The following is a 25,126-nucleotide window of genomic DNA, read 5'->3' on the forward strand; positions in this document are numbered from 1 at the left end:
TCTTCATGGGATTCTTGTCAAAATTCTTAGGAGAATCCTATTCTATATTGGAGTATCTACATATGTATCTTCAATTGAAAAAAAAAAAATCACTTAAATTCTAGAGTGAAAATTCATTTTTATCCACTTTAAGAAATTTACTGATTCAAATAAAATTTAGAAAAATTATATTAAGGATAATTTATTCAAATATTTGTTGGAATTCATATGAGGACTAGTCTAAAAATTTTTGTTGAAGTTGAACATTTAAAACTTTATTTAAGTGTGAAGGATATTATTCTTTGAATATAAGTCTGTTCCCTGAAATTAAAATTATCCTAAAGAATTACAAGGACTTTGTTAACAAAATTTATGCATATCAAATCAAAAATTATGATATCAAGTTAGACTTACCAACTATGACAATTGTCTCTAACAATGATAGCAAATTCTTAAAATGTTAAGAAGAATTAATGGATGCAATATGAATTCAGTTCTAATCTAAATCCATTGTATGAAAAGTTATGTCTAACTTAACTTTAAAGCAAAAAAAAAAAAAAACTTATTGAAATTATACAAATTTAAACTTATTTTAATATACTTATTATATTTAATCTTAGCTAGCACTTACATAAAACCACTTAATTGGAGGTTCTCTAGTCTAAAAGGTGGAATTAAAAATAGATTTTAGAATCTATTGGGTGTCTCGAACCTACTTATTAGTAAAACCCTGTAATTGGCGAATTTGAAAAGATCTTACCAATTTATTTGTATTATTTATCTATCCTAAACCAAGGGGTAGATTTGTGAACCTAAAAGATCCTATCCGTCTCCACTTTTCTGTTGTGCTAGTCAAGCATAGGCTGATAAATGCATCCTGCAAGAGTTTCCAGTACTTGTGATAAAAGAAATGGAGCCCATATGGGCCAGTCCCCTTCTCTGGATTTATAGCAAACAAATCTTCCACAATCTCTTCCATGAACAATTATTAAGAGCAGAAAGATTAACTTCCATCTATGTGTACCTCAAAGTTATTCTAGGCAATTGCCAATCATAATTGCTATACACATTGCAATGTCAATGTTTTCAGATTAGATTAGTTGGATGTTAAAGTAATTTCCTTGTAATAATTTAAATCTTAAACTTTGAATTTAGTTACTGATTTTCTTGATAACACTGCCTTCTTTATCACTTTGATCATCATGTTGTTGTTTTGGTTATTGAAATCAAATTTCTCATCTCCATAATCATCAGTTTCATTAGACATATTCTATCTCTTTGCAGGATATGAAGCACCAAACTTGAGGTGTGCATCACTCTTTTCCATATTATTGGACATTTGGACCATTATTCTGAATTTTCAAAAGAGAGAGTGGCAGAATCCTAAACTCACACACCTTAGATTTATCTTCAATATTTGTATATTAATTCTTTTATTGTTTCATGTTGCCAAGCGAATTGTTACCTGGTGCATTTTCCTCATAAAGTACAATCCAATGGTTGAATTGATTAATTGTTAAAGTTATTGATTATGATGATAAATTTTACATCACTGATAACACATTAATTTGTTCACCAAAAAATAACACATTAATTTTTTAAAAGAAATTGTAAAAAGATATGCTTCTCTCCCTCTTTGTTCTTATTGTTTCTAGTGTTATTCCTAATTAAGGGTTGATTGAAGGGTAATCCAACCCTAATTTTCTAATAGAAAAAAATTTTTGTAGTACATTTTGAGCTAGTGTAGTTTTTCTTCCCTGCAAAGGCTGATAGTAAGGTTTGTTGTATCGGTGTTTGTACTGGTGCATACCGACTATACTATATCGGTATTGAATTGGCATGTGGTACAAGAGGCATACTGACACTTGATACATCCAACCAGCCCTATACTAGATGTATCAACATTACTGGAAGATGGTACTAGTACAAGGTCCAATATTGAGATAACAAACCTTGACTGACACCATATTATAATTTATCAAACTATATGTATTTGCTTATATGAGATAATTTCTAACTGAATTTTTGTATTATTACACTTAGTGGACCTGGCAATTAAGGGAATCATTGGCCCTTTGGACATCTTAGGCACCTTGAAAATCCTATGCACAACAAGAACTACATTAATAGAAACTTTTGGTATACGTCAACAAGTTGATATGTGGTAAAAAGGGTAAATGGTGGGAGTAGATTAGATGGTGATGGCAATAGTTGCAATACTTTTGATACAAAATAAAGAGGAAGGGAGAAGCTCTATCTTTGAATCACCAATCAGTCTAACCTCTTAATTAGTAGGATAAGATTATACTCCATTTCATGAAATCAAGTTTATTTTTAGAATATACTTGAACCCATCTTTGTGTGTGGGTGTGTGCACGCATACGCATGTGCATGCACAAGTTTATGTATGTATCTATGTATATATGTTTGTAGAAATCAACTTTGAGATTTGATTTTAAATATGCTCAAAACCATCTTTATGTGTGTTTGTTTATATGTATGCATGTATGCATAAATCAACTTTGAGATTTGATTTCTCGCCGACTATGCTTCTCTAGAGAGGAGAGGCTATCTACTCCTCTTGATTTCAAAATCAATAATGGGATATCTAAGTCAAGGATCCACACTATGGATCATGATTTGTTCCACCAAAAAATGCCTAAAAACCAAAAATCACATATTTGAAAGCTTGTAACCTATGTGTAGGTGCAAAAATGAATGGTTAATGTCATGCCGCAAATTCGAGACATAACACAGCCATGCTATCAAAGGATGCAGCTCTTGATAACACGAAGCCAATCAATCATAATCAGCTAAAATCCATCAAAAATAAGTTATAACAAAAATTTTAATTCCATTATTCATCAAGTAAATAAACCAATATTGGATCAAAGTAACTAAATCCAAAAGATAATACTAAACCCATATATCAAAATTCATCAGTAGTTGATTACAAGCCCATAATAATCCTATAAATTCAACAATTTTAATTACAAATCTCCATGCTTACTGGTGTAGACCCTCCAGCATAGATCATCATTGTTTCCTAACCTTATTTATCTGGACAGAAAAAAAAAAGAAAAAGATATGAGCTACACCAGCTCAGTAAGTAAACCTTACACTATCTTATCCAAATTAAGCATAAGCATGCATCAAAAAAATCTTTTAGAGAAGATGATTATCATTGAAACATAAAATTTTCATGATAACAATATATCATAAATCAATAATGCTCTTGCATATGCATAAATCATGTAATTTACATAAACATAGTTTCCAATGCATAACATAAACAAAGTCATAAATTATGTCAACTTCGTATATAAAGTCATAAATCATTTATCATTCTTTTCATATCATGATTCTTAATAATTCTTTCAGACTAAATGCTAAGATCACTATTATACCCGTGACAGGGCCATAATCATGTATCAACTATTATTACCCATTGGCAGGGTCGTATACCAACTACTATTACTCATTGACAGAGTCGTATGCCAATTACTATTACCCACTGGCAGGGTCATATGCCAATAACTATTACCCATTGGTAGGGTGATACATAGCTATCTATGAGTCTTTTTCCATATTTCTTAAGATAGGCATTCTTAAAACATATTTCATCAAATCACATTTTTTTAAATCATGCACAAATAAGATACTAGATAATTTTATAAAATTCATAATCCATAAATAATCTTTAACAGTAAAACAATCATGAAATCATTCCATTTATAATCAGGCATACATTTCATAAATATGGAGTTCATATTTCATAAGAAAAAAATCATTCATATTAACATATTCATAAATCACTTATTTTACTATGAATCATGAATTTCATAATGCATATACTTGATCCTTATTTTATGAAAATATAGAATAATTTTTTTCATGATAAAATAATCAATAATTTCAAAAGTAAGTAAGAAGTGTCGGGATTACTTACCTTTTTCGTCCTAATCCTTCAAACTTTGATAGATAAATTTATCAAACCTATTTAATATATTAAAAATATCATTAATTTTTATTTATTAATTCAATAATAAAAAAAGAAGACTATAGATCCGGTGACCTGTTCAACTGGCAGTCCGGATGTTGGGATAATTCAGGATCTTCCTAACCAAGGGTTAGATGTAAGTACTGGATAAAAAAATCATGAAGTATGAAGTGGAATCAAGGCCAAGATCAATCAATAGATTCATCAATAGTAGGTTTCAAGGGTATTTGACATGATCGGGGTGAGGTTCGACATCTTGCACGGATATTAAAGCAGTTTCAAACTGCTTTGGGTACATCATCTCAAGTTCATACGAAGATCCATGAATTAAATAGAGAGAGAATAGAGGAAGAAAAGTCCTAGAGAGAGAAAACAAGAGAGGAGAGAGAAAATCTCTTTTTTTTTTCTCTTTTTATTTTCCTTTTTCTTTTCTTCTTCTTTTTCCTTTCCTTTTCTTTTCTTCTTTCTTTTCCTGGCCGAACAGAGGAGGGACACGATGGGAGGGGGCTTGGTGGCTCGTACTTCGACGAGGTACGATGGCACGATCGGAGGTCTGGCAGTGGCAATCGATGGTGGTGGAGCCAGAGATGGCCGGCGGTTAGGTTCAACCGATGGGAAATTAGAAAAAAATGAAAAATAGGGGACCGCCCCCTTTTCATGAATTTCTTCGATCGTAGTCGATCACCGACGGCCATGACCTTCGAAGAAGGAAGGTAGAAAGGTGGGGATCATGGCTTATGGGTGCGGCACCATGGGCGGCGGTGCTGGTGGCCGAAAAAGGGAGAGAGAAGGCTCGGCCGAACAGAGCAAAACAGGGTCATGATGTTTTGAGGATTTTCTGACGATTCCGACAGCCGATGAGGATGCACGAAGCCATGGAAAGGAGGGGAAAGAAGAGAGAAAGGAGGATCGGGGCTTATCTTCAACTCCGGTGAGGTCTCTGGAGAGAATTTGAGACGATGAGGACATCCGTGGCTTTAATGAAAAAAATTCGAAAGAACGAAGAGGGAGGAAGGCCGATAATCGTCGTTGGTTGCTTAGGAGGGGGAGAGGGTGTTTTATAAGGTGGAGAGGAGGCCAAATTCTTCCCAGATTCGACTTCTCCTCTCCGGTGGGATTCTTCATCTTTTTTTTTTTTATGGGCCTGATGGGCTAAAAATTGGGTGGGCTCTACTTTAGAACAGGATATTACATTCTACCCCCCAAAAAAAGTTTCGTCTTCGAAATTTGACATACCTTCATTTTTAAATAAATAAGGATACTTTATCTTCATATTATCCTTATCATACTTTAGATCAGTTTTCGTCAACCCTAGTTTTCTTATGATGCAATTCTTAAATGAAGCATCAGTGAGAATAACTTTTTTTAAGTGCAGAGATCACATATAGTAATTTATTCAATTCTTTGAATATATAGTTAAACTTGAAAGACACAAAAGAATAACAAAATTATAATCAAACAACACATGGGCATCTATGGATTGACTAGAATCGTACCTATAATGACTTGATCACCAGTATTGGCATCTTGTTCAGTCAAAGCAAACACTCGTGCATTCTCTTTTCGGTTCTAATCAATGAGTTTGGTGGACTTAAAGTCATTCTTTTTATTAAGACAATCTCGTGCCAAATGTCTCTTCTTGCCACACTCAAAGCACATTTCGAGTTTCTTATAACAAATCTCGACTCCTTTCTTCTTATTAGAGTGGTTCTTTAAGTTGTCATATTGGTCATTCTGACTCCCAGTTGGTCTAGATCTTTTTCTATTTTTTCTTTCTTGCTCCAATCTTTTAATATCTAATTCAACTTTCAAAGCTCGTTCTAGTACATCCTTATAGCCATTAAAAAGATGGGAGGACAAACGAGAGCGAATTTTATATCCTAAACTATGCTCAAATCTATTTGCTTTGCTTTTTTCAGACTCTATAAGTTGGGGCCAAAATCGACCTAACTTATTGAATTTGTTTGCATACTCCAATACTGTCATATCATCTTTTTGCCTCAAATCCAAGAACACATTTTCTTTCATTAATCTCACTGACTCAGGAAAATACTGATCATAAAATCTCTTTTTAAACTCCTCCCATATCAATTGATTTTCATTATTTTCATATGCAGTCCTTATTGCGGTCCACCAAAACTCGACAGTTTTTTTTAGCATAGGAATTGCTAACCTAACCTTCACATCCTCAGGATACTGTAGTGCATCAAATATCTTTTCCATTTCTTGAATCCATGTCTGCAACCAGAGGGTCAGGTCCACCCTCAAACAGCGGTGGATTAAGCCTTTTAAATCTCTCGTAATATGACTCTAAAGATGGTGCAGGTTGAGAAATAACTTGTGTCTGCCGTTGTTGAATAAGCTTTGCCACTACTTGGCATACCCCAGTAATGTCTGCCTGAGTGGCCGGTGCATTAGAGGCCTGCTCAACCGATTGACTGGTATTTTTTCTTGTAGTCCTTCTTGCTCCTCTCTTTCTATTGGCAGGATTTGTCGAGACTTCATTCTCTCTGTTACTCATTATCACCTAGATAAAAAAATACTAGCATTAATTAACTTCCTTAAATGAGCAACAAGAACTTTATGAAAAATTTATCTATTCTTATTCAATTAAATATGATCTAGCGAAACGTGACCTATCTACTCATTACTAGACATTAAGTCTACCAATGATCAAGCATATTGCTCTGATATCATTAAATGTCACGCTCAAAATCCGGAACATAATACGGCTATGCTATCAAGAGATGCAGCCCTCGATAATACGAAGCCAATCAATCATAATCAGCTAAGATCCATCAAAAATAAGTTATAACAAAATTTCAATTCCATTATTCATCAAGTAAATAAATCAATATTGGGTCAGAGCGACTCAATCCAAAAGATAATACTAAATCCATATATCAAAATTCATCAGTAGTTGATTACAAGCCCATAATAATCTTATAATTTCAATAATTTCAACTGCAAACCTCCATGTTTACTGGTGTAGACCCTCCAGCCTAGATCATCCTTGTTTCCTAACCTTATTTATCTAGACAGAAAAAGAAAAAGAAAAAGATATGAGCTATACCAGCTCAGTAAGTAAACCTTACACTATCTTATCTAGATCAAGCATAAGCATGTATCAATAAATCATTTAGAGAAGATGATTATCATTGAAACATAAACTTTTCGTAATAACAATATATCATAAATCAATAATGCTCTTGCATATGCATAAATCATGTAATTTACATAAACATAGTTTCCAATGCATAACATAAACAAAGTCATAAATTACGTCAACTTCGTATATAAAGTCATAAATCATTTGTCATTCTTTTCATATCATGATTCTTAATAATTCTCTCAGACTAAATGCTAAGATCACTATTATACCTGTGACAGGGCCATAATCATGTACCAACTATTATTACCCATTGGCAGGGTCGTATACCAACTACTATTACCCGTTGGCAGGGGTCGTATGCAAATTACTATTATTCACTGGCCGGGTTATATGCCAATAACTATTACCCATTGGCAGGGTCATACATAGCTATCTGAGAGTCTTTTTCCATTTTTCTTAAGATAGACATTCTTAAATCATATTTCATCAAATCATATTTTCTTAAATTATGCATAAATAAGATACTAGATAATTTTATAAAATTTATAATCCATAAATAATCTTTAACAGTAAAACAATCATGAAATCATTCCATTTATAATCAGGTATACATTTCATAAATATGGAGTTCATATTTCATAAGAAAAAAATTATTCATATTAACATATTCAAAAATTATTTATTTTACTACGAATCATGAATTTCATAATGCATATACTTGATCGTTATTTTATGAAAATACAGAATAATTTTTTTCATGATAAAATAATCAATAATTTCAAAAGTATGTAAGAAGTGTCGGGATTACTTACCTTTTTTGTCCTAATATTTCAAACTTTGATAGATAAATTTATCAAACCTATTTAACATATTAAAAATATCATTTATTTTTATTTATTAATTCAATAATAAAAAAAGAAGACTGTAGATCGGGTGATCAGTTCAACTGGCAGTCTGGATGTTGGGATAATTCAGGATCTTCCTAACCAAGGATCAAATGTAAGTGACTCGATCAAAGAATCATGAAGCATGAAGTGGAATCAAGGTCAAGATTAATCAATAGATTCATCAATAGTAGGTTTCAAGGGTATTTGACATGATCGGGGTGAGGTCTGACATCTTGCACGGATATTAAAGCAGTTTCGAACTGCTTTGGGTACATCATCTCGAGTTTATACGAAGATCCATGAATCAAATGGAGGGAGAATAGAGGAAGAAAAGTCTTAGAGAGAGAAAACAAGAGAGGAGAGAGAAAATCTCTTTTTTTTTCTCTTTTTCTTTTTCTTTTCTTCTTCTTTTTCCTTTTCTTTTCTTTTCTTCTTTCTTGTCCTGGCCGAACAGAGGAGGGACACGAGGGGAGGGGGCTTGGTGGCTCGTGCTCCGACGAGGTACGACGGCACGGTCAGAGGTTTGGCAGTGGCAATCGATAGTGGTGAAGCCAGAGATGGCCGGCGGCGAGGTTCGACCGACGAAAAATTAAAAAAAAATGAAAAATAGGGGACCGCCCCCTTTCCATGAATTTCTTCGATCATTAATCGATCACCGACGGCCATGACCTTCGGAGAAGGAAGGTAGAAAGGTGGGGATCATGTCTCATGGGTGTGGCACCATGGGCGGTGGTGCTGGTGGCTGGAAAATGGAGAGAGAAGGCTCGGTCGAACAGAGCAAAATAGGGTCGTGATGTTTTGAGGATTTTTCGATGATTCTGACGGCTGGCGAGGATGCATGAAGCCATGGGAAGGAGGGGAAAGAAGAGAGAAAGGAGGGCCGAGGCTTACTTTCGACTCCAGTGAGGTCTTTGGTGAGAATTTGAGACGAACACGATGAGGACATCCGTGGCTTCAATGGAAAAAATTCAGGAGAACGAAGAGGGAGGAAGGCTGGTAATCGTCGTTGGTTGCTTAAGAGGGGAAGAGAGTGTTTTATAGGGTGGAGAGGAGGTCGAATTCTTTTTAGATTCGACTTCTCCTCTCCGATAGGATCGGTGGAAGAAGACTCCCGCTGGGAGTCTTCTTCATCTTTTTTTTTTGTGGGCTTGATGGGTCAAAAATTGGGTGGGCTCTATTTTAGAACAGGATATTACATTGTACCCCCCTAAAAAAAATTCATCTTCAAAATTTGACATACCTTCATTTTCAAATAAATGAGGATACTTTATCTTCATATTGTCCTTATCATACTTTAGATCAGTTTCCGTCAACCCTAGTTTTCTTATGATGCAATTCTTAAATGAAGCATCAGTGAAAATAACTTTTCTTAAGTGCAGAGATCACATATAGTAATTTATTCAATTTTTTGAATATATAGTTAAACTTCAAAGACATAAAAGAATAACAAAATTATAATCAAACAACACATGGGCATTTACGGGTTGACTAGAATCGTACCTATAATGACTTGATCACCAGTATTGGCATCTTGTTCAGTCAAAGCAAATACTCGTGCATTCTCTTTTTGGTTCTGATCAGTGAGTTTGGTGGACTGAGTCATTCTTTTTATTAAGATAATCTCGTGCCAAATGTCCCTTCTTGCCACACTCAAAGCACATTCCAAGTTTCTTATAACAAAGCCCATTATGATTTCTACCACAGTACTCACAAGTCTTGACTCCTTTCTTCTCATTAGAGTGGTTCTCTAAGTTGTCATATTGATCATTCTAAGTCCCAGTTGGTCTAGATCTTTTTCTATTTTTTCTTTCTTGCTTCGATCTTTTAATATCTGATTCAACTTTCAAAGCTCGTTCTAGTACATCCTTATAGCCATTAAAAAGATGGGAGGACAAATGAGTGCAAATTTTATATCCTAGACCATGCTCAAATCTATTTGCTTTGTTTTTTTCAGACTCTATAAGTTGGGGGCAAAATCGACCTAACTCATTGAATTTGTTTGCATACTCCAGTACTGTTATATCATCTTTTTGCCTCAAATTCAAGAACTCATTTTCTTTCACTAATCTCACTGACTCAGAAAAATACTGATCATAAAATCTCTTTTTAAACTCCTCCCATATCAATTGATTTTCATTATTTTCATATGCAGTCTTTATTACGGTCCACCAAAACTCGACATTTCTTTTTAGCATAGGAATTGCTAACCTAACCTTCACATCCTCAGGATACTGTAGTGCATCAAATATCTTTTTCATTTCTCAAATCCATGTCTCTGCAACCAGAGGGTCAGGTCCACCCTCAAACAGCGATGGATTAAGCCTTCTAAATCTCTCGTAATATGACTCTAAAGATGGTGCAGATTGAGAAGCAAGTTGTGTCTGCTGTTGTTGAATAAGCTGGGCCTCTACTTGGCATATTCCAGCAATGTCTGTCTGAGTGGCTGGTGCATTAGGGGCCTGCTCAACTGATTGGCTGGTATTTTTTCTTGTAGTCCTTCTTGCTCTTCTCTTTCTATTGGCAGGATTTGTCGAGACTTCATTCTCTCTGTTACTCATTATCACCTAGATAAAAAAATACTAGCATTAATTAACTTCCTTAAATGAGCAACAAGAACTTTACGAAAAATTTATCTATTCTTATTCAATTAAATATGATCTAGCTAAACGAGACCTATCTACCCATTACTAGACTTTAAGTCTACCAATGATCAAACATATTGCTCTGATACCATTAAATGTCACGCCCCAAATTCGGGACATAACACGGCTATGCTATCAAGGGATGCAGCCCTCGATAACATGAAGCCAATCAATCATAATAAGCTAAAATCTATCAAAAATAAGTTATAACAAAAATTTTAATTCCATTATTCATCAAGTAAATAAATCAATATTGGATCAGAGCGACTAAATCCAAAAGATAATACTAAACCCATATATCAAAATTCATCAATAGTTGATTACAAGTCCATAATAATCCTATAAATTCAATAATTTCAACTGCAAATCTCCATGCTTACTGGTGTAGACCCTCCAGTCTAGATCATCTTTGTTTTCTTACCTTATTTATCTAGACAGAAAAAAAAAAGATATGAGCTACACCAGCTCAGTAAGTAAACCTTACACTATCTTACTCAGATCAAGTATAAGCATGTATCAATAAATCATTTAGAGAAGATGATTACCATTGAAATATAAAATTTTTATAATAACAATATATCATAAATCAATAATGCTCTTGCATATGCATAAATCATGCAATTTACATAAACATAGTTTCCAATGCATAACATAAATAAAGTCATAAATTATGTCAATTTCGTATATAAGGTCATAAATCATTTGTCATTCTTTTCATATCATGATTCTTAATAATTCTCTCAAACTAAATGCTAAGATCACTATTATACCCGTGACAGGACTATAATCATGTACCAACTATTATTATCCATTGGCAGAATCGTATACCAACTTACTATTTTCCATTGGCAGGGTCATATGCCAATTACTATTATCCACTGGCAGGATCATATGCCAATAACTATTACCCATTGGGAGGATCATACATAGCTATCTGAGAGTCTTTTTCTATTTTTCTTAAGATAGGTATTCTTAAATCATATTTCATCAAATCACATTTTCTTAAATTATGCATAAATAAGATACTAGATAATTTTATAAAATTCATAATCCATAAATAATCTTTAACAATAAAACAATCACGAAATCATTCCATTTATAATCAGGCATACATTTCATAAATATAGAGTTCATATTTCATAAGAAAAAATTCATTTATATTAACATATTCAAAAATCACTTATTTTACTATTAATCATGAATTTCATAATGCATATACTTGATCATTATTTTATGAAAATACAGAATAATTTTTTTCATGATAAAATAATAAATAATTTCAAAAGTAAGAAGTGTCGGGATTACTTATCTTTTTCGACCTAATCCTTCAAACTTTGATAGATAAATTTATCAAACCTATTTAACATATTAAAAATATCATTAATTTTTATTTATTAATTCAATAATAAAGAAAGAAGACTGTAGATTGGGTGATCAGTTTAACTGGCAGTCCGGATGTTGGGATAATTCAGGATCTTCCTAACCAAGGGTCAGATATAAGTGACTCGATCAAAGAATCATGAAGTATGAAGGAGAATCAAGGCCAAGATCAATCAATAGATTCATCAATAGTAGGTTTCAAGGGTATTTGACATGATCGGAGTGAGGTCCGACATCTTGCATGGATATTAAAGCAATTTCGAACCGCTTTGGTTACATCATCTCAAGTTCATATGAAGATCCATGAATCAGATGGAGAGAGAATAGAGGAAGAAAAGTTCTATAGAGAGAAAACAAGAGAGGAGAGAGAAAATCTCTTTTTTTTTCTCTCTTTTTCTTTTCTTCTTCTTTTTCCTTTTCTTTTCTTTTCTTCTTTTTTTTCCTGGCCGAACAAAGGAGGGACACAAGGGGAGGGGGCTTGGTGGCTCGTGTTCCGACGAGGTACGGCGGCATGGTCGGAGGTCTGGCAGTGGCAACCGATGGTGGTGGAGCCAGAGATGGCCGGCGGCGAGGTTCGGCCGGCGAAAAATTAGAAAAAAATAGAAAACAGGGGACCGCCCCCTTTCCATGAATTTCTTCGATCATTAGCCTATCATCGGCGGCCATGACCTTCGGAGAAGGAAGGTAGAAATGTGGGGATCATGGATCATGGGTGCGGCACCATGGGCGGCGACACTGGTGGCCGGAAAAGGAAGAGAGAAGGCTCGGCCGAATAGAACAAAATGGGGTCATAATGTTTTGAGGATTTTCCGACGATTCCGACGACCGGCGAGGATGCACGAAGCTGTGGGAAGGAGGGAAAAGAAGAGAGAAAGGAGGGCCGGGGCTTACCTTCAACTCCGATGAGGTCTCTGGTGAGAATTTGAGACGAACACGATGAGGACATCCGTGGCTTCCATGAAAAAAATTCGGGACAACGAAGAGGGAGGAAGGCCGGTAATCATCGTTGGTTGCTTAGGAGGGGGAGAGAGTGTTTTATAGGGTGGAGAGGAGGCTGAATTCTTTCCGGATTCGACTTCTCTCCGGTGGGATCGGTGGAAGAAGACTCCCGTCTTCTCGTTGGGAGTCTTCTTCATCTTTTTTTTTTTTTGTGGACCTGATGGGCCAAAAATTGGGTGGGGTCTATTTTAGAACAGGATATTACAGTTAAAATGATAAGAAGAGATATTTTTCTATAATTCAAGCATTAAAGTCTATTGATTTTCAATTTATACGTAATTTAACATGCATGGTCATGATCAACAAGGTGAATTTTCAATTCAAATGATTTATCATATATTTTAGCATATTAGCACAATAAATACCATTTATTTGTGTCCACATGATGCATAGGTTAGAAACCATCAAATATATGATTCAGTTTCTGGAGCACATGGATTTTCGATTTCAATGCATTATTATTGATTTTGGAATTGAGAAAAGTAGATATCTACTCAGATCTAGTCAGATCAAGAATGCACAGTAAGGGTCCAATATTGATAATTCGAGTAGTTGGATGTGATTTACTATCTTTAAACTACTTACACATGCAAAATCATGGGATTATGAGACTACTACCCTATGCATCAAGTAGTAACAAAAGCATGTATTGTTTCTTCTATCTGAACTACTCAATTTTATGACCACTTGACACATAGGTTGTCTTTGAATCACATGATTTTAAGTGCGCAAGTAGGGAGCAGATCACATCTAACAGCTCTGATCATTGATATGGAGCCTCCATAGTTTAATCTGGACCTGACCAAATTTGTGTAAAGATACACTTGCATGTAGCCAAGTTCATACACATGCATGCATGCACTTACACACACACACACATACATACATGATACATACACACACATACATACATACATATATATTAGTAAATATGTATGTATGTATAAATATATATATAGAGAGAGTGCTAGACTTAGTTACATGCAAGTGGATCCCCACTCAATTTGTTTAGGTCTAGATTTAATGGAGCTTCTATATTGATGATTCAAGTCATTGGATGTGATTTACTGCCTCTAAATTGCTTACATACCAAAAATCATGACATCATGAGACCCGTAGTCCATGCATCAAGTGGTTAAAAAATTAGATAGTCTACATAGTATTAAATTATTTATATTTTTTTGGTCATTTGATGCATAGGCAAGGGCCTCCAAATTATGTGATTTGTGTAATTAGTTTAGAGGTAGTAGATCACATCCAATGACTTGAATTATCAATGTGGGATCTTCATTGTCTATCTGTCTATTTAGTTCAGCACTATATTCCTTGGGATACATGCTTGCTAATTAGAAGTGCACCTACAACATTTTATCCTTTGAAGGAAACTGGCAGACAAAGTTGCAGCTGCTGGATTCTTTGTTGTAGTTCCTGATTTTTTTCATGGAGATCCATATGTACCAGATCAGAAGCCTGTGAAAACATGGATTGAAAGTCACGAGAAGGTATGTTGTAATCATGTTAAAACATAAACCTGAGCGAGAAGTTTATTATTTAACAGCCTATTTCAAGGAACATGTTAGCTAACCTGTTAATGGTATTTGCAAATTCATTTCTGTAGATTTTGCATGTTATGCATGCTTTTACATATTTGCCTACATATTGCATCCATAGCTTGGGAGTGAATACTTTATTGCATGTATGCGATACACATTTTCATTCCTCTAATGTGTTTGAGTTTGTAGTACTTCATTACGTTGCAATAATATTTTTTTGCATCCAGAACTTACTGCAGACTCCAAAGTGATCTTGGTGATCATTCTTACCTTCTTTGAAATTGTAATTGTTATAAGGAGTTAAGAACTTTGAAGAATTACAAGTTTACAACAGACTGGTTCCTTTAGCTTCAGTTAATAAATGTCCAGAGCCAATTACCCCCTTACAGTTGAAAAATTGATACACAGTCTCTAATTCCTTCTGATATATATAGGACATGGTCACCAATCATTATCTTTCTCTCTTTCAGCTTGCTGAGAGTTGGAAGCCTCCTGAATAAAGTGCCATATGAAACTGCTTTCTTTTTTTTTTCCTCTGATTAAATCCACTCAGAAGAGAAGCATCTGATCAGCACTGTGCTTCCTACAATCCTTTTGGTTTTATGTTCTTAAGGAATAGAATATTTCAGTTTCAGTCTTTATCTGAACCATGTAGCATGACTCTACAATAAATGGAACAAGTAGCCTCCAAGAACTCTGGTGAATAACTTGGTTCACATTCCTAATATGACTGCCCAGAAGATTGTCAAAAGATATTAACGAGCCAAATATCCTACCATAAATGGATTTTCCCGTTCTCAATTACAAAACCTAACATCTGGAGATATTCTTTTGTGCTTGGAAAAGCCTGTCAATGTATTGAATCATATCTTCAGTGTAACTTGACATAATTTCTCACTGCAGAAGCTGCCCATTGTATATAATTGTGCAAGATTTGATAGAGATATAATAGAGCTAATTATACAAATGAAAAAGGAAAAAATTTAAAGATAATCTATACCATACAAAATATGCTAGTCCTATGTGCGTACAGTCTAACATGGATGACCATTCTGTAGAAGCGCTCTTCACAGTTCAAGTTTTAAGCGAGACAAGGCTTCAGCTATTCCTGCTTGAACAAGCGATATTACATTCTTTTAATATTTCTTAGCACAATCCCCCATTATTACTGGAACTAGGTAATAATGAATAAATCATGTCAGCATATTGGTTCATTCACCTCTTTAACACACAAATTCTTTTTTGTGCATTTAATTGTTGGAGTAAAAAGGTCTTTTATTTTCTTTCTTAATACACTTGTTTTTGCTGCTTATTTGTCTCTTATAATTAGAGAATTACCATTCTACTTCGATTTTCTTCACCTTAAACCTTTTGCAGGATAAAGGGTTTGAAGATGCAAAATTGGTAATTGAGGCTTTGAAAAATAAAGGTGTGTCTGCAATAGGGGCTGCTGGATTTTGCTGGGGTGGTATGTTAGTATACCCTTATGACCTGAGTTATGATTTTCGAGCTGGAACATACTTTAGATAAATTTTTGTGTTATGATGATTTCAAGGATTTCTAAGGGCAAATTTTTGAATCCTCTCAGCCCAGGTAGTTGCAGAATTAGCAAAGTCTGGTTACATTAAATCTGCAGTTATGCTACATCCCTCATTTGTGACTGTTGATGACATCAAAGGTATGTGTCTTAATAGCAATGTGCACCTTAGTTTGTCTCATTCAAAAAGGAAACATGATTTTGATTATTAGATGGAAAAACTGAGCATTCTTTGAATCTCTTTATCTAATTTTATAATTAACTAAAAAATTGCTATATTTTGATCTTGCAAATATTCAATTATTTTCAGAGGTTAAATGCCACATTGCTATATTTGGAGCTGAGATTGATAAGACCTCTCCACCTGAACTGTTGAAACAGTTTGAGGAGATTTTGTCCCTCAAATCTGAGGTATGAAAATTCTTGAAAGACTTGTCATATCATTTATTCTATATGTTGATCCAAGCTATGCTTGAATCTCTCTCTCTCTCTCTCTCACACACACACACACACACACACACACATGCATGGGCGCACAATATGAGTGTGTGAGAGAGTAGTCTTCTTTGAGGAGGATTGAGGCTTCTAGTCTAGTGGTGCAAAACCAGCAGTCAGTGTTGATCATGATCATGATTTATATTTAAATAACCTAGAAAACAAATGAGTTTTGAAGGTCATTTATCTAAGCATCAAGTGATCCCAAAATGTCCAATTTCAGTGGCTCAGTAACATGTATTAACATAATCTATGATGTGCAAATCATGTTATAAGATCTTCAGGCATCGAAAACCTGTGTCATTATCCATTTTAATATAATAGGACTATTGACACCATCCATTTGCGTCCATGTGATGCATAGGTAGATGGCATCCACAAAATATGATACGTTTGTATTTTTGTTTGTTGTAGATTATGACCAACAATGTTAATCCTCACTTAAAATAAATGGATTTCTTATACAAGGTCTTTCATCATGAGACCAAAATTAGTGATCACTGCTACTTAATCAAGCTTTATATCAACCTATGTGATGCAGGTCAATAGTTATGTAAAGATTTTCCCTGGTGTTGCACATGGATGGACTATGAGATATGATACCAGTGATGAAACGGCCGTGAAGAAAGCTGAAGAGGCTCATCAAGGCATGTTAGAGTGGTTTGCTAAGCATCTTAAGTAAGAAATCACACTGTGTGAACATTCAGTGGCAGATTAACAGACCATTCCTACATATTATGACAAAGGCTATGTATAATTGTGGATTTGTGTGCTATTTTATATGTTGAGCTCCTAGTCAATGTTTCCTGAACTTCATGGTTGCAATCAATAATACCTTCTATACCTTTTCTTAATAGGTATTTGTAGTTGGACATGTAATGATGTTCTTTAGGAAAGTGAAGCATGAAGAAGATTAGATATGAAATATTCCATCTAATAACAATTTAAGAGTTTTGTACTTTTTTAAAAATTTATTTGTCTGCATGTTTCTGTGGTGACCATTAGTCTAGGAGCTAATTATCCTCATCTGCTGCAGTTGCCTGATGGAATCTTCGAAATACTTCAGCCTGATATGACTATGATTGCATAAAGTTGTGTACCTAGTTTCTAGCTTTTGCAGTGTCTTATTGTCGACTTGCACAGATGAAGAACACTTTTGGTATTGAAGAAACCCCCACTCCTTCCACCTATAGAACTCAAGGCATGATTCATTGGGGGGAGTTGGATGAGAATGGAAATGAATGGCTCCCATTCCAGTTGTTTGCTCGAGTCTCCCAAAATCCACTCTCTACTCTCCCTTAGTATTCAAATTTTATTTTAATTTCAGTCACGAACCAAACATGTCAAAAGATATGGCTATTCCAATTCTATTTCCAAACTATTTCCATTCCGATTGCGAACCAAACACACCTTTAGTAGTGGTTTAGTCTTGGAGATGTGTGGTTCATTGATTCATCAATTCATGACATTTGCCATTTTACCTTTCATTCCATAGAAAGCAGCAATGGAACCTTCTTGTGAGCATACTTTATTTTTTTGGCATTCTTTCTAAAATGTGCGCTCATTAGTGATTTACATGGAAAAAAAATGAAAAAAGCCACATACAAGCCTTAAGAGGGGGTGTTTTTGCACAGCAAATGAATTCCTGTGATCTCATCCTTGGGTGGAAAAGAGTATGAGAAATCCAGGAACAATGTGCTTCTTGTCCAAAGAAATCTGTTGCCTCAAACAAAATTCAGAGATGAAGAGAACATCCTTGTGGCCAAAATGAGTCATGAACAGAGCACATGCTATCAAATATGCAAAGGTACCCCACGCTAACTCCATAGCATCTTCAGAATGTGCTCATCTTCCTCTGCCTGCTTTCTGCAAGAGTGATCCAAGCACCAGATCAGCCTATTCTGCAGCAATCTAAGTGCGATTCAATCTACCACTTTTCACCAATACCATAAAAGATTGATATTAAATATAAGACTCCAATCTTTGAATATCTAAACAACAGTGATGTATGGTGGTCACAATTTTGTCAATCACTTTCTATTTGATATGGTAACCATGGCACGAAAAATGAAGTTAGAGAAGCCATGGATATTTTCTGATGGGTGCTCGATCACCAAACAGCTTGCATATTTAACCTCCACGAGCTTATCTCTTGGTGGCATCAGAACCAAATACATTCAAATCTGCTTCAGACTTCACATAAATTTGCAAGTCCTTCCCAATCCTCAGATATGGGTCAATCTGCGAAAGGAAAATTTCTACCTGGTTCACACTATGCAGCCAAGTTGCATCATATAAGATATCTTGATATTTTGTGAGCAAACACCCTTAAAAGTTTTCTTTTCTATGGAAAGTTATATTATACATTCTCATTATCTTTAAAACAGTGTATGGGACTAGATATATGCATTAAGTAATTCATAATGAACAAACTTGTCCTACCTATAAAAAAGGATCAACTTTATGAATAATGAAAAATAAACCTTTCATAGGCACAAAATAAGAGCAAAATTAAATGGAGATATCTGAAGTTACTTAACAAGGGCTATAGTAGAGGACTAAAATGAACCCTAACCAGCAAGCACGAATGAAGCATCCCTTAGTTTTGACAAATAAAATCAGTTGAAAAGTTCATTTATAGCAATAAGAAGTAAAGAGAATCAGAAATAATTTATTGAAGTAGTACAAGCAACTAGATCTCAAAAATGTAGGTAAATAAATCAAGATTTCAGGTGCTAGATTGTATCAGTCCGTATCGGACATAGCATAGACCTAGGGAACTGCTACACAGTATACCCCTATTTACTGACATCAATCAATCAGATTTATGTATGTGGCTCAGGACACCAATCAGTCCATGATGGGACCTATGTCACTTGGAGGCATCATTCTTAGATGACTTATGTCACTTGATGGGACTATTCATCATTGTTTCATCGGATTTAAGCAATATTATATAAATTGAATTTGATTAGAATATTCTGTGTTGCCAATTAATAGTCAAAGATTACAAGCTTTGTGACATCATTCTCAGCTTCTTGATCATTTCAAACCTTTGCTCATTGCATGAAAAGACTTCTATTTCTTCTGAATAGGTACTTATTGTACTGATAGCATGGAAAAAACTTCCGCTAACTAAGAATTACAAATTATTGATTCTAATGAGGAAGCTACACTTGCAGTGGCAGAGCCACATATCTCTCATGGGGTGCACATGCACCCCCTAACTTAAATTTTTTTTCCATGTACATCTTATTAGTTCACATAAGAGTGACCCCCTTGTTTGTTTAGTGATGCTCATCGTGACCCAATAAAAGAGAAAGACTAAATGAGTGGGCCCTTTTCTCTTATATGTTGTAGTTATGGCCTCCTAGGCAATTTGCATTCGTTTTTAGTGGACTACATATATATATATATAAAGAAAAAGTCAAACAATAATAAATGGATAAGAAGACAAGAAGACAGCTTTGTATATTTAAAAAATTAGATATTAAAAAATTTCTAGGAGAAGATAAACCTAAAATAAAAAGTGATCATATTCTCAAAAAGCAAACATGGAAGCCCACCGGCCACCCCTCTACTCTTCAATTCGGCATCTTTGTCTTCGACACTTCACCATTCACCATTGAGGCATCGAGGACTCAGGACAGTAACAAGTAAAATTGTAAAAGACAACAAAAATTAAAGTGAAGGGGACCACAACAAAGGGACGAAATAGGAGGTAAACCAATTTTTTAATATATCTTTATTCTATTTTATTTATTTGTACTTTTACTTTTACAGAATTTTTGATCTATTTGTTTATATTCTTTTATTTTGATTTTCCATTCTTGTACAATAAAAATAGTAATTGCTTGTTATGGTTTATTTTTTTACTTAAACTTGAATAATTTCTATTTAAGAAATCTAAAAAATATTATTTGCCTAGATTATTAGTTTAATTTTAATTATTTATTTTCTATTATGATAGGGTATGAAAAAAAAATTTATCAGAAGAAAGCCAATTTCTGAACAACAAACTTCTTCATAGTCTAATGAAATTAGTCTTTGTTGATGCACCAAATTGCTCAAAGCAACACTGAGTTGAAATTAACTTAGAAGATCTTTCATTAGATCTTAGATTACATCCTAAACTTTTACATTATCATCCTAATGATCAGGATAGGATACGAAGATACTACTTGCAAAAGGGACCTTGCCAGCATCTTCACCATGATTTTCCCAAGAGAAAATTTGGAGATAAGTTTTGACGATTTTTTCCCTCTTGGTTTAATGAATTTGGCAATTGGTTAGAGTATAGCATAACAAAAGATATTGCATATTGCTTGTGTTGTTATGTTTTTAAGCCTGATGTTGAAAAGCAATTGGGTGGAGACATATTTGTTATAGAGGGGTTTACCAATTGGAACAAAAAAGATAAATTTAACCATCATATTGGAGGTCCAAATAGTGCTCATAACAATGCTAGGAGGAATTGTGAGAATTTGATGATTCAAAATTAACACATTGAAGCTGCTATTTTGAAGCAATCTGGGCAAGCTTGTGACTTATATCGAAGTCGACTAACTGCATCAATTGATTGTATTTGATTTTTTTTGAAGCAAGGATTGGATTTTTGTGGTCACGATGAATCAGAAAGTTCAACTAATCAAGGTAACTTTCTTGAACTTCTCAAATTTCTTGTTAATCATAATGAAAGTTTGAAAAGTATAGTTTTGCAAAATACTCATGAAAATAATTGATTAACTACTCTAGAAATTCAAAAAGATATTGTCAATGCTACTGTAATTGAGACTACTAATGCTATAATAAATGATCTTGGAGATGAACATTTTGCTATTATTGTTGATTAGTCACATGACATATCAAACAAAGAAGAAATGGCTGTTGTTTTGTGTTATGTGAACAAGAAAGGATGCATTGTTGAGCATTTTCTTAGTATAATACATGTTAGTGATACCACTGCTTTATCACTAAACAAGGCAATTGAATTTTTATTTTGTAAACATGGTCTGAGTATATCAAGAATTCGTGGACAAGGCTATGATGGTGCTAGTAACATGCAAGGTGAATTTAATGGTCTGAAAATTTTGATCTTGAGAGAAAATTCATCTGCTTTCTATATTTATTGCTTTGCTCATCAATTGCAACTCACATTTGTTGCTGTTGCCAAGAATCACATCTAAGTTGCTTCTCTTTTCAACATGATTGCTACTGCACTAAATATTGTTGGAGGCTCTTGTATGCGACATGACATGCTTCATGAAAAGCAAGTTGCTAAAGTAAAAGAAGCATTAGAAAAGGGGGAAATTCATAGTGGATGGGGCTTGAATCAAGAACTTAGTCTCAAACGAAGTGCTGATACTCATTGGAGTTCCCATTATGATACTTTGATAAATTTAATTCTTACATATTCTGAAGTTATTGATGTATTTGAGATTGTCCAAGAAGATGGGTTAAATCCAGATAAAAGAGCTGAAGCAAATGGCCTTTTAGACACCTTACAAACAATTGATTTTGTGTTCACTTTGCATATGATGAAAACAATATTGAGAATCACTAATGAATTGTCATGGGCATTGCAAAGGAAAGATCAAGATATCATTAATGCCATGAAATTGGTTAATATCTCAAAGCAACGGCTACAAAATTTGAGAGATGATGAATGGGAACCTTTATTGAGTGAAGTATCTGTGTTTTGCATAACTCATGATGTTGACATTCCAAATATGGATGACATGTGTCTATCCAAAAGGCGATCAAGATGTAAAGTTTAAGACATCACAAATTTGCATCATTATCGTATTGATTTACTTTATACTATTATGGACATGCAACTTCAAGAGCTTAATAATCGTTTTAGTGAGACAAGTATTGAATTGCTTCTTTGTTTAGCATACTTATCTCCTGATAACTCTTTTTCTACATTTGACAAGCACAGGCTAATTCAATTTGCTAAGTTTATCTATATGATTTTTCTCTTACTGATTTGGTAGTTCTTGATAATCAATTGGAGACTTATATTATTGATATGTGAAGTAGTGATGACTTTTCAACTCTAAAAAGGATTGGCAACCTTTCACAGAAGCTAGTTTCACTTATCAAGTTGGCATTAGTTTTATCTGTCACCACAGCAACTGTAGAGAGAGCATTTTCTGCAATGAAGATTATAAAGAATCGATTGCGTAATCGAATGGGGGATGCTTGGATGAATGATTGTTTGGTCACTTACATAGAAAAAGATGTATTTAATAGCATCAACAATGAGCTGCTTATTTAATGATTTCAAAATATGAAATCTGGTCGAGGACAATTATGAAAGGTACTTTAATTTTTTAATTATAATGATAATTTTTTATTTTTTTTATCGGCTTTATATTTTTAGATGAAATTACTATATTGCTATTATATAATTTATATTTTTTATTTTATATTAAAAATATAAATTTAATATAGGACCCTCCTGATCCTAGGGTCCTGGCTCTGCACACTAGGTTAGCAAGCCATAAAGTTAACCATCTAAAAGATATTATCAAATAATCCAACTCATCCACCCTTATCAATATAACTGATAAACTAGATGTGCCATCACTTATGATATAGTCCCTCAAATTACATATTATCAACATATGCCATCACAGACTTTTTGTTATGATATAGTCCCTCAAATTACATATTATCACATTAGTGTAACGTTCTTAGAAATTTTAGTTGAAACTTCATCTTAGCTTATTTGTGCATTCTCTTTTCTCTTATACAGAAGCTTACTATAATGATTTCTTGTATGGCCCCATGTTGCTTTGTATAGAGCATACCATACCAAATATGAAACCAATACCAAACTCAAGTTTGGGTCCATACAGCCTTGTATTGACACGTACCGAGATATACCACCCCGTACCAAGGTGCAGCGAGGTGTAAGCCAATCTATACCAAGACATACCAACCTGTATCGAGGTGTATTTAGATAAAATTCAAGAAAATGACTAGAGGGCTATTTCGAGATAGGTTAGATACTATATTATACTGACTATAATGTATTAAACCGGTAAGATATTGATACGGTACCTAATATCGAGATTGCCGACCTTGCTTATTATAGTATATTTTATTTAAAAGTAATGCTGCAACCAACATTCAAGCACTTGAATGATCTCTCAAAAAAGAAATATCCCTTTTGGGAGGTATTTAATTATTTTAAATGTATAAGAGATAGAGGACGAAGTAACTGATTTGCATATCGATGGTTGATAGGATATTCCAAATTCCTATAGAATCCATAATTAGCTTGGGAGAATCTTTTCTTTTCTCCTACCAAGTTATGGGAACCTATCCCTATCTTCCAATGATTCCAAAGGAAGACCCATGTAATAGTGTCCTTCTAGATAAGGATTGGCGGGGGTGGAAATGAGCCAGGCCGCTCGTGAGCCACTCATGGCCTGGCCTATATTGGCCTGGCTTGGCTTGGCCGGCTTATTTATCTAATTAAGCTAGGCTCAGGCCAAAAGATTGGTCTTTTTACTTAAACAGGCTTGGCCTGTTTATGTTTGGCCTGGCTCGTGAGCCTGACAGGCCGGCCTGTATAATTAATTATATATAAAATATATATTTTAAATATAATTTATATCACATAATTATTATTACTATTAATATATAATATCAAAAATTTTATACTTAATTAAAGACATCGTATTTCATTTCTCTAGTCCTTGGCTCTTCATTTTCAGTCTTAATTTAGACTATTGAGTGTTTAAGACTAGTCTTTCAGACTCTTCATTCCTCTGAGCCTTTCATCTTTTTCAATCTCAATTTCCACGGACATAGTGAAGGCCCTTGCCCCTTATACCAGTATACTCGATGATGGATTTCAGCTTTTAAACAGGTGCTTTGCTTTTTTATACTTACTCCTTTTTCTTTTCTTTTTCTTTTTCACGATGAAAAGATTAAACATGTAGTCCTTGTATATTAGGATTGAATTGGTATTCAATCTCATCTAATTTATTAATATAATAAGGGTGTACTCCTAATTTCATAGCCTAAAAGCATTCATCAATTTTGTCAATATATCTTTCTTGTGCCATACGCATGGCATGTGTTCATGATAGATAAGAGTGGTTTGGCATCCACATGTTTGCTTCACTTTAAAATATTTTAGCAATGAGTAGATAAATTCTACATGTATTTGTTATTTTTTATGTAGGTAAAAGGTGTTTTAAATTGTGAATGAAAGAGGTTTCAAAAAGAAATATACTGATCTTGATTAAATTTTATGTTTTGAAGTGATGGGATTCCAAATGGACATAATTAAATATACAAGCCAATTTTTTGCTCCCTTAAGTATAAATTTAAGACATGAAAGTCATGGCATATAATCATTATTAGTTAATATTTTTAGAATATGAAAGGTGGGCTTATTAGTTTCAAGAATGGTTGAGTCATATTTGGTAATAATGATAAAAAAATTTGCATATGTTGTCGTTATATATTAAATGATTTTCTATAAGCTCTTTCTTGTTGTTTTTTTTTTCTATAAGTGAATTTT

The 25,126-nt window shown here is 34.0% G+C and overlaps 1 protein-coding gene and 1 pseudogene across 1 annotated transcript in view; both read left to right on the forward strand.

Moving 5' to 3' along the window:
- The window catches only part of LOC105035420 (endo-1,3;1,4-beta-D-glucanase), a 19,471-nt gene extending 2,033 nt beyond the window's left edge, over positions 1-17,438 (forward strand). Inside the window, exons 2-7 of the mRNA XM_010910968.4 lie at positions 1,264-1,285; positions 14,381-14,501; positions 15,930-16,020; positions 16,141-16,230; positions 16,400-16,500; positions 17,126-17,438. Of these exons, the coding sequence (XP_010909270.1) occupies positions 1,264-1,285; positions 14,381-14,501; positions 15,930-16,020; positions 16,141-16,230; positions 16,400-16,500; positions 17,126-17,266 (566 nt within the window). The 3' untranslated portion in view covers positions 17,267-17,438. The remainder of the gene's footprint in view (positions 1-1,263; positions 1,286-14,380; positions 14,502-15,929; positions 16,021-16,140; positions 16,231-16,399; positions 16,501-17,125) is intronic.
- Positions 17,439-17,727: 289 nt separating this feature from the next.
- On the forward strand, positions 17,728-22,864 carry LOC140853619 (uncharacterized; annotated as a pseudogene).
- The last annotated feature ends 2,262 nt before the right edge of the window (positions 22,865-25,126 follow it).

Source organism: Elaeis guineensis, chromosome 14 (genome assembly GCF_000442705.2).
Source record: "Elaeis guineensis isolate ETL-2024a chromosome 14, EG11, whole genome shotgun sequence".
Lineage (NCBI taxonomy): Eukaryota > Viridiplantae > Streptophyta > Magnoliopsida > Arecales > Arecaceae > Elaeis > Elaeis guineensis.